General features: G+C 53.2%; 1 protein-coding gene across 1 annotated transcript; it reads right to left on the bottom strand.

The window, feature by feature from the left end:
• Nucleotides 1-4,634: 4,634 nt before the first annotated feature.
• On the bottom strand, nt 4,635-10,439 carry LOC150043446 (uncharacterized). Its single transcript, XM_090321962.1, has 5 exons — nt 10,274-10,439; nt 9,716-10,193; nt 7,819-7,891; nt 6,083-6,203; nt 4,635-4,933 (listed from the first exon to the last, which is right to left on the bottom strand). Exons 1-5 carry the CDS (start codon nt 10,437-10,439, stop codon nt 4,641-4,643), a joined length of 1,131 nt encoding a protein of 376 aa, XP_090178088.1. The 3' UTR covers nt 4,635-4,640.
• Between the last annotated feature and the right edge of the window lie 439 nt (nt 10,440-10,878).

The raw sequence follows: 10,878 nt of genomic DNA, 5'->3' as shown, positions 1-10,878 counted from the left end.
GGCTTGAACTTTGGGTTTGGGCTCTGACCCTGAGCTCTTCAGCTCAAGGCTAGTGCTCTACAATGTTGAGCCACAGAGACACTTCTGGTTTTCTGGTGGTTAATTGGAGATGAGTCTCACCGATTTTCATGTCTGGGCTGGCTGTGAACTGGGATCCTCAGACCCCAGCCTCCTGAGTAGCTAGGGTTACAGGTGTGAGCCATGGGTGCCTGGCAACATTTCTAATCTAACTTTTTGGGAGTCCAGGATCTTTGTACGCCTAAAACTGCTTTTGCATAGTTTTTATTTCATTGGCCAATTCTGTCATTTAATGGTTGTCCATCTCTCCATCACTCTCAAGTTGGTCCTTCCTTGGACTATTGTTGGCTTTTGGCTTTTTGTCTTGATTGTTCATAAATCCTCTAATTGTTGATTTACATATTTGGGTTCAGTGGTTGGCACAGCCCTGGCCCAACCTTGGCTGGCTCACACCGAACAGTTGGCAGCCATGCTTGACCTGGGTAGTCTAGACAACACTTGGACACCAGGCCATCGAGTGCTTGTGCAACTCAGCCAGCCTTGTCCCTGGGCCAATGAACATTTTACCAGCTGGACCCTTGGTCTGGAGTGGAGGTTGTGAGGTTAGAGTCAGGCCTCCCGGTAGGGCATGAGTCTCTGGGAAGAGTGGGCTCCCTAATGTGTACCAGTTATGAGAGATATTTTTTCTTTTCTGTTCCGGTTATGTAGGTTTACATAGTTTGTTCTAGATTTTTTTTTTGCCAGTTGTGGGGCTTGAACTCAGGGCCTAAGCACTGTCCTTGGACTTTTTGCTCTACCACTTGAGCCACAGGATCACTTCCAGCTTTTTCCTTTGTATGTGGTACCAATGAATTGAACCTGGGTCTTCATGCATGCTAGGCAAGCACTCTACCACGAGGCCAAACTCCTGGCTCCTTGTTCTAGATTTCTTGGTGAGAGGATCCTGATGGTTAGAGACTGCTTCACCACCATCTTCTCCATCTCCAAGGAGAAAGTTTTCAAAAGCATGTCTTAAATTTCAATTGAGCCCAGAACTGGTGCTTCACACCTGTAATCGTGTCTCCACCAAGCCAAAGTTTGAGAACCATAAATCTTGTGCACATAATTCACCAGCAAAAAGCTGCATCTTCACCAAAATAGATAACGGATAGCATGCACACATTTCCTACCTGGGTCGGTGCCAATAAAGTCCTCAGATCCCAGCCTCCTGAGTAGCTGGGGTGACAGATGACAGCCAACAATGCCCAGCCAACTATCATTGTTCTAATTGTTATTTATGAAAAATGTTTAATTTTCCTCTGCAACCACTCCTTGCAATATAAAAACGTGTGTGGCACTGGTTTTACTTGGGTGTCATTGCTATTTTCCCACACAATACCCTAACGGTGTAGAGAACAACAACGAGGATAAAGAGCGTAGCGTTATCATTTGATTGTTGTCATGGAGAATTTGACAGAAATGAAATAAAACTTGAGAAATCAATTGCTCAGAAATTCATTTTGTTAAAGGATATTTTATTGATCAAAACATGGATACAGTCTGAATATAGATAGCAGCAGTTCTGTATAATTATCCACAAAAAAATGCCATGCCCTACTTTTGAAACACTTTTCTCCATCTCAAAAGATGAACTCATCTCACTTGAAAACGGGTCAGCACTCTTTGTTACTCGACAGCCACGGTCACTCAGCGCAGGGCGGCCATTCTCCTGCATCACCACAACCACATCTGCCTTCCTTGCCTTAGCAATCCCTGGGGAATAGCCTTGGAGATCGAGGGGCAGGGGGGTCAGACTGCGCCCTGCTGGCCTCACTTGTGGGGCTTCTGTTTGTAGTGAAGCCTGCGATGGCACGTGAAGTTGGAACGCCGGATGCACACCAGGCCACATATGTCACACACATATGGTGGCTCCCCAGAGTGCGACTCTTGGTGGCGCACGAGATTTGTCTTCCGTGCAAATGCCTTCCCGCACTCTGGACACCGATGGGGCTTGATTCCTGTGTGGATGGCGCGGTGGCTGCAGAGCTCTGTGCCGGATTTAAAGGCTTTCCCACACTCGCCACAATGGAACGGCCTCTCCCCCGTGTGCGTCCTGTGGTGGCGTTTGAGGTCATTTTTCTGTGTGAACGCCCTCCCACACTGGGCGCAGCGGTATGGCCTTTCTCTGGTGTGTGACTTGTGGTGTTGAGCGAGGGTGGCAGCCTGGCGGAACACCTTCCCGCACTGAGCACACTCATGCGGCGTGCAGCTGGTGTGCACAGCCTGGTGGGTCTCGAGGGCGGCTTGCCCGTCAAAGGCCTTGCCACACATGCACTGGAAGGGAAGCTGTCCCGTGTGCGTCTTACGGTGCTGGGAGAGGCTGGAGGCATAGCTGAACGCCATCCCGCATTCCGTGCACCTGTAAGGCTTGAGGCCGGTGTGCACAGGCTGGTGTGCGGCGAGGCTGGCACGCAAGCGGAAGGCCTTGCCACACGTGGCACACTTGAACGGCTTGCGGCTGCTGTGCACAGACTGGTGCCTGGTGAGGCACTTGTGAAAGTTGAAAGCCTTCCCACACGTGTCACACACAAACTGCCTCTGCCTCGTGTGCATATCCTGGTGCTTGGTGAGGCTACAGAGCATAAGGAATTCCTTGCCACACTCACCACACAGGTAGGGGCTCTCCCCGGTGTTCCATCTGTGGTGCTGGTGGAGGTGGGAGATCTGTCTGAACACTTTCCCGCACTCTGCACAGAGGTAGGGCTTCGTGTCACTATGGCATGGCTCGTGAACCAAGAGCTCAGAACGTGAGGAAAACGCCTTCCCGCATGCAGTGCAGCGAAGATTCTTCCCAGTGTGGATCTGTAGGTGTTGGGCCAGGGACGAGGGGTGGCTGAAGGCCTTGCCATACTCCTGACACTTGGAAGGATTCTCCCCAAGGTGGACCATGGGTCTCTTCATGTCTAAGGGAGAACACATGGAGGCACCGTCACCTCTGGGGACAATGTCACCTGCGGGGACAATGTCCGTCTTCCCACAGGAGGAGCTCCCCTGACGGGGAGTGATGGGGGGGCCTGGTGAGGAAGGACTTCTCCACTCCACTCCTCACCCCTGGCCCTTCAGGCAGACACAGCTGCTCCTGGAGGTGCCGTCCCAGCCACGTCCTCCTGGGCTGCCTCCCCACGGCACTCCCGCCCTCCTGCTCTCCTCTGCCACCACCATCTTCTCCAGGGACCACAAGCTCCCCGTCAGCTCTGCCTTCAGCGTCTCTCCACTCCCACTCACAGTCCCCGTGTCTTTCTGGACTTCCTTGCAGGACAACTCGTCAGTGCTACCATCTTTATGACTTTGGGATATTTTTCCTGTCACTGCCTGTGTTGGGTGGTAATTCTTTAATTACACATCTAGGGGAGATATATGCAATATATAAAGTTTCCTTCTGATTAACCACAGATGCTGAAGGACAGAATACCATGGAAAAAATTACACACGGAGGAACCATATTTACTCTATGTAAAATCCAATATTTAGGAATAGGATTCTTTCACTGGAAAGTATATCAGATGGAAGCAATTTAAGAGAAGGTAAGTTTCTTTTCAAACAGCCTGTGAGGAAAATATACATTGATAGGAAAACAGGATTCCTTCCCCTCCACCACACCAGGGTCCCACAGTGCACCAAACTGCCAAAAACCATATGGTTATAACTGAAGAGGAAAAGAATGCAACATGCCGACTATGCCCAAATAAATGCCACATAACACACAAGATACTGTAATGATTCATCTCATTTACAGACTGAACTGGTAATTTTGAATGGCAAAGCTGGGTGGGGGGGAGGAAGAATTCAATAAAACTCCAGAGAAGAAAGGAAAAACACCTGTAATATGTGCTATAAACTGCGTATACCCAGTCACAGAGAGCATATTTTAACATAAATAATAGCTACTAAGCGGGGCAGGGGAAGGGAAATGGGGACCATGTCCTGAGAAAGGGTATCAATGTTAGTGAAGTTATGCACCTTCTATCTAGTGAATATAATGTAACCCTTCTATTAATCACAATAAAGAAATTATTTAATAAAAAAAATAGCTACTGCTTATGTTGCAAAATACATGCGGATTACACTGACATGGTAGACAAGTTACCAAAAAGAAAAATAGTAACCCATGAGAAAGATGAAGAAGTAATTTACTATTAAAAAATTAAAAAAAATAAATAAGCCTGGCGAGGTGGCTCATGCCTGTATTCCTAGGTACTGAGGAGACTGAGATCTGAGGATAAAGGTTCAAAGCCAGCCCGCACAAAAGGACTAAAGACTCTTACCTCCAATTAGCCTCTAGAAAATAGGAAGTGGGGCTTGGCTCAAGGGCATGGTGGTAGCTTGAGATGAAGAACTCAGGGACAGCACCCTGGCCAAGTTCAAGCGCCATGACCCAAGGGGGAATAGTAGGGCGCCTGTAAATCGTAAGTACTCAGGAGGCTGAGATCTGAAGACTGCAATTCAAAGCCAGCCCAGGCAAAAAAGTCCCTGTAAGACTCCTCCCCAATTAACCACCCGAAAGCCAGAAGTGGAACTATGGCTCAAGGGGTAGGGCAGTACCCTTGAGATAAAGTACTCAAGGACAGTGCCCAGGCCCAGACTCATGTCCCACGACTGACCCAAAAAATAAATAACAACAACAAAAAGAACTTGGGTTGAAGAAAATATAATTGGAATATCCAGCCATCTAGCACACGTGTGCTACAGGAAACTTCCATTGGTGTCCAGGCTCCCCAGCTCCGCCTCTGCCCATCTGAGCTCTTACCTGCGCTCCCACCTTCAGTGCTTTCCCATCCATTCAGCTCCCCCGGTGTGTTCACATCACTCTGTGCCACCCAGGGCTCTTCCCCAAGCTCCAACACGGAAATCACACTCTCGCTGGGAGGGCAGATTCCTGTTTATAGAAAGGCAATGCACTATGGACTTTCTGGAAGCACCAGTGCCACACACATGAGAGAAGGGGCCATTCCATATAGATGCCTAAAGACAATTCACACATACCCCAGACTGCCTCCACAAAAGCAGTGAAGAGGATACTTTAACATGCAGACCACAATGAAGGAAGTAGCCAGTCAGAAGTGCAAGGAAATCTGTATGCTCAAAATGTGTTGTGGGCTGAGTGGGATTTCGTGTGTACTCCCAGCACTGAGAAGTGCAGGAACAACTCAAGGACAGCCAGAGCTACAGGGGGACCTTTTCTAAGAAAAAGAAAGAAAAAAGAGGAAGCCGGATGCAGTGGCTCACGCCTGTAATCCTAGCTACTCAGGAGGCTGAGATCTGAGGATCAAGGTTCAAAGGCAGCCTGGGCACAAAAAGGCCTCTCCAATTAACCTCTAGAAAATGGAAATGGTGGGCAGGGAGTTTAGCCTAGTGGTAGGGTACTTGCCTAACATGCACAAAGACCTGGGTTGCATTCCTCAGTACCACATACATAGAAAAAAGGCAGAAATGGTGCTGAGGCTCAAGTGGTAGAGCTCTAGCCTTGAGAAAGTCCAAAGACAGGGCTCAGGATCTGAGCTCAAGCCCAGGACTGGCAAAAAAAAGAAAAAAAATGGATGGAGCTTGGCCCAAGGATAGGGTGGTAGCCTTGAGCTGAAGAGCTCAGGGACAGCGCCCCAGATGAGTTCAAGCCCCATGATCCACCCCCCCCCAAAAAAACAGGAGGAGGAAGAGAAGGAAGGAAGGAAGGAAGGAAGGAAGGAAGGAAGGAAGGAAGGAGGCCCACAGTGCTTGAGATGGACTTTAGTGATAAGGCTCAGCTCCATCTCCTAGCATGAACAAAGTCTCAGAGAAGGAAAGGAAAAGAAGAGTGAGAAACAGAGAAGGAAGAAAAGAAATCAACAGAGAAGCCTGCCATAGCTGACACGCACGTGGACGCGCTTATGCTGTGAACATGGAGATGCATGGCACAGGAGGCAGGACAGAGGAGGCCACCTTCAGGCCTTTTCATCTGTCAGCCTCTACGCCTAGTCATGGAATCTGGGGCTCTCCAGACATTCTGGGGAAAACAAGGCAAAGACTTGTGCTGGGAGGTCGTCCTCACCCACGGAGACCAGGTTCCTGTAGTTGTCCAGCATGACGTCCCTGTACAGAGCCCGCTGAGCCGGGGTCAGGCACTGCCACTCCTCCCGGGTGAAATCCACGGCCACGTCCCAGAATGTCAACTGTCCCCAAGAAGAAAAAGAAAAGCATTTCACCAAGAAACATCCATGGACTCAGAAAAGGTGAAATCAGATGAAAGTATAGTCAGATGCTTATCCTGACAAAGCAATCAACACACCAGGAACAGGAGGAAGATTTAATTGTGATGGAATCTTTGATATGACACTAAAGGAAAAAGCTATGTGGAATGGTGCATCCAGCATTATTTTGAGAAAGGACACATGAGAACCTGTGTTAAAAGGAGGTGGGGGGAGAGAGCACCAATTGCTCAGGACTACAATCTTAGCCATTCAGGATGTATAAGATATGAAGACCACAGTTCAAACCCAACTGGAGCAGAAATGTAGTGACTCTTACCTCCAATTAACTACAAAAAAAAATGCAGAAGTAGAACCTTGACTCAATTGGTAGAGCAGCAGCCTTGTGCAAAAAGGCTCAGGACAAGCTGGGCGTGGTGGCTCACACCTATAATCCTAGCTTCTCAGGAGGCTGAGATCTGAGGACCAACGTTGAAAGCCCATGGGGCACAAAAGAACCAGAGACTCTTATCTAAAATTAACCTCTAGAAAAGGGGAAGTGGTACTGTGGCTCCACTGTAGGGAGGTAGCATTGAGCTGAAGAGTTCAAGGACAGCACCCAGGCAAACTTCAAGCTCCAGGACCTACCAAAAAAAAAAAAAAGGAAGCAGCAGCAGCAACTGGGCACTCTGGCTCCTGCTTGTAATCCTACTTACTCAGGAGGCTAAGATCTGAGGATCGAGGTTCAAAGCCAGCTCTGGAAATACAAAGCCTGAGATTCTTATCTCCAATTAATCACTGGAAAAGAGAAGTGGGGAGGTGACTCAAGAGTAGAGCTCTAGCCTTGAGCTGAAGAGCTCAGTGGAAACACCCAGGCCACAGTTCAAGCCCCATGAAAAGGTTAAGGACTGCTCTTGTGCCCATAGGAGGGGTCCCCAAAGAAGACCACTGAGATCAAGGCATCGAAATGCAACAGCAATGGTTCATTGCAGGATACAAGCTAGGCAGGGAACTTGTCCTCAGCTACTGGGCCTAGCTAAGCTGAGAGAAGTTCCTAGACAAGTCAAGTCCCACCCAATCTTTTTAAAGGCAAAAAACACAAATGGCTGCTTAAGCAAGCAGGGACAGAAGTTTCGGGCCAAAGCCACAAGCATGTTTCATACAAACTGTTCTTCCCTGTTCTTGTTCTGCCTCCTTGTGAAACTATTTGGCAAAACTGTTGAGCAAGCTTATTTTTGAGGATCCTTGTGAAACTATTTAGTAAGCATATAACTGAAAGTGATGATAGCAGAATTAGTTTGAGAAAGTCATCAACTTAAATTGAGTCTGGGGTTTGCTGGTGCTTCACTCTCAGGCCCTGCATTCAAAGTCCCAGGATTGGAGGTTACAAAAAGAACCCGAAGTGGAAAAGAAAACCAGCAGAGAAGTTTCAACAAGGACACAGGAACAGCTTGCCTGGGTGAGGCCCTCCTGTGCCTACTCCCAGTGGAGACAGAAGCTGAGGGAAGGAGCGGGGAGCCTCAGCAGATGTGGCAGACGGGTGACAGCAGTCAGTACCCAGGCCCAGCAATTCTGCCAGGAAGATGCCACACAGCTTTACCTGAGTCACAGCCACCATCCCTGGCTTCTTGTCTTTCCTCTTCCTCAGGTGATACCACTTTCCAGAAGTAGTCCTGCATGTTGAAAATATCCTGTTTAATGCTCAGACCCAACAACCACTCCCTGTGCCCAGGGCAGGGAGGACCTCACCCAGAGGACAGTCCCCTGCAGCACATTCACAAGATGATGGGAAATGCCTGTACTGGGGCTTGAACTCAGGACTTGGGCACTGTGTTTCAGCTTACTACTACTTGAGCCACAGTTCCACTGGAGTTTTGGGGGGTTGGTTGAAGATAAAAAGTCAGGAGATCTTGGTGGGGTTGAGGGTTGAAGAGCCAAAGTCACTGAGTGAAAAACCATCAGCTCCCAAGTGGAGTCCAGGTCTGGGACCTAAGGCTGACCTCAAACCTCCATCCTCACATCTCAGCCTCCTGAGTGCCTGGGGTTAAACCACGGCGCTGCCCCCTCCACTCTCCTGCTACCCAGGACCCCTGTTTCCCACTGACCACATTGCTCTGCAAATCATTCTCTCCTCCTACTCAGGGAGGGGCTCCCGGGTCTCCTGCACCCGTCCCCATGTGTGATGTCTGGGATCCTTGTGGAGGGGGGAATCTGCAGTTCTCTATCTGCTTTCCCCTCTGCTCTGTCCACTGATTCTTTGCACAGCCTTCACCTCCTCCTTTACTTTGCTGCCTACTTGGAGGCTCTGTCTTCTCTTCCTGTTTTCCTGGCCGTGTTTCTTTGGTCCTTTGCCCTCATCTACCCAGAACCCCAAGTTCAGATCCAGGGAACTATGCAGGCCCGGCTTCCTCCCCCCACCCCACTTGGGGTGCCCAGGGATGGGATGTAGAGGCAGGGAAAGACAGAGGTGAGGTAGGTGAGGTGGGATGGAGTGGGGTGGGCGGTGAAGATGAGGTGGGGTGGGGTGGGATGGGGTGGGAGCGGTGTCTTGGTCTCAGGACCACAGTGATTAGTGTCCTGGAGTTTCTCAACGTCTGGCGGGAGCCTGGCCATGAGGGGCACCAGGATGCAGCCTTGGCCCAGGGGCCGAGGGTGGGGAGCAGGGTCGTGGCAGGGGCGGGGCAGGAGCGATCGCCCAAGGGCGGGGCCCTGGGTCCAAAGGCCAGAGTGGGAGACTGGAGGCCAGCGACCGGGCGGAGGGCCGGGGCCGGGGCCGCCGGGGCCGAAGGAGCCGGTGCGGGGTCCGAGATGGGCAGGAGCCGGAACGGGATTCCGGAACGGGATTCGGGACAGGGAGAAGTCGGAGCGGGGTCCGGGGTAGGGAGGAGCCGGAGTGGGGTCCGAGATGGGGAGGAGCCAGAGCCGGAGCGGGGTCCGGGGTAGGGAGGAGCCGGTGCGAGGGTCCGGGGTAGGGAGGAGCCGGAGTGGGGTCCGAGATGGGGAGGAGCCGGAGCGGGGTCCGGGGTAGGGAGGAGCCCGACCGGGGTTAGGGACAGGGAGGAGCCGGTGCGAGGGTCCGGGGTAGGGAGGAGCCCGACCGGGGTTAGGGACAGGGAGGAGCCGGTGCGAGGGTCCGGGGTAGGGAGGAGCCTGAGCGGAGTCCGGGATGGGGAGGAGCCGGAGCGGGGTTGAGGGCCGGGAGGAGGCGGTTCGGGCCGGAAGGAGCCGGAGCGGGGTCCGGGGCCGGAAGAGGCCGGAGCGGGATTCGGGGTAGGGAGGAGCCGCAGCGGGGTCCGCGGCCGGGAGGAGCCGGGTCCCCCCTCGCTGACGGACTCCGGAGCCGTCCGAGTCCGGGCGCCGCGGGCCGCGCCGAGGTCGGCGGGCGTCAGGGAGGACCGGCCGGGCGGCCCAGGACACCGGGCAGTGGGGGCCACGCGGGGACTTGCGGGGCACCCGGGCCGCCGTGGAGGCTGGGGACTCCCGGAACGCCGACTTACTCGGAACGGAGAGAAACTCGTGGCCCGCGCGGACACCGCCGCCCCGCGCCGCGCGCTTCCGGATCTGCCGGGAAGTGAGCGGGCAGCCAGGACGGAAGAGGGGGCGGGGCCGAGGAGGGGCGGGGCCCCTTGAAAGGGCGGGGCGAGGGAATCCGGCCTCGCGGGATAGGCTGGGAGGACGGGGCGGGGCCAGACCGGAAATGGCGAGTGGTGGGGGACGGGCCTGGAGTGACAGAGGGAAAAGGGGTGGAGCCAGGCGACTCCAGGCTGCGAAGGTTTCTGCGGGGCGGGGCCTCGCTGCCGGGGCGGGGCCTCCCTGCCGGGGCGGGGTCGGAAGGCCGCGGGGCGTGGCCGTCGGGTCCAGGGAGAGGTCGGGGTCCGGCCAGGTGCGGAGGGGCGGAGTCCTGGTGCTCAGCAGCTCCACCAGGGCTGTTTCTGAGGCATCCACTGGAGAAGACAGTCAGCCTTTCCCGCCGCGCTGACTCCGAACCGCAGCCTCAGAGTGCAGCCTCTCCGGGGCGAGGATGACGGGGTGGCATCGTCCGCGTGCAGCAGAACTGTCATCTCGATTGCAGCCTTCGTGACAAGATTCGGACACAAAGAATGGAAACCGAGGCAGGAGTTTGGAGAAAATCCGAAGCTGAACAACGTTTTCCGTCTTGAAGTTAAGTTGGACTCCAGCTAACCAAGCGGGGAGGCAATAGTCGCCATCCACGGATGCCATGACGGCGTAAATGCCAAGGGGATGACACAGGGATGGAGGTGTGTGCTGCGTGTACCTGGAGCCAGTGGAGCGGTCTCTCTGCTTCCCCTCTGCTCTGTCCGCTGACTCTTTGCACAGCCCTCACCTCCTCCTTTATTTGCCGCCTGCTTGGAGGCCCTGTCTTCTCTTCCTGTGTTCCTGGCCGTGTTTCTTTGGACCCTCTGCCCTCATCGATCCAGAACCCCAAGTTCAGATCCAGGGAACCACGCAGGCCTGGCTTCCTCCCCCCACCCCACGTGGGGTGCCCAGGGATGGGTGCAGAGGCGGGGAAGGCAGAGGTGAGGTGGGGTGGAGTGGGGTGAGATTGTGTAAGGTGAGTGAGGACAGGTGAGGAGGGAAGGAGTGGGATGAGATTGGGTAAGGAGAGTGAGGAGAGGTGAGGAGGGAGGGGGTGGGATGA

Source organism: Megascapheus bottae, chromosome 31 (assembly GCF_031878675.1).
Source record: "Megascapheus bottae isolate mThoBot1 chromosome 31, mThoBot2.hap1, whole genome shotgun sequence".
Taxonomy (NCBI): Eukaryota; Metazoa; Chordata; class Mammalia; order Rodentia; family Geomyidae; genus Megascapheus; species Megascapheus bottae.
The sequence above is the reverse complement of the archived record's forward strand: the minus strand, read 5'-3'. Positions and strand labels throughout refer to the sequence as shown.

Coding starts and splice junctions, on each gene's coding strand:
- LOC150043446 (XM_090321962.1), bottom strand. CDS start 10,439: ATGGCATCCGTGGATGGCGACTATTGCCTCCCCGCTTGGTTAGCTGGA. Junction 7,892..9,715: donor CGAGTTTCTCTCCGTTCCGA/GTAAGTCGGCGT, acceptor TTCAACATGCAG/GACTACTTCTGGAAAGTGGT. Junction 4,934..6,082: donor CAGGAACCTGGTCTCCGTGG/GTGAGGACGACC, acceptor TTCTATAAACAG/GAATCTGCCCTCCCAGCGAG.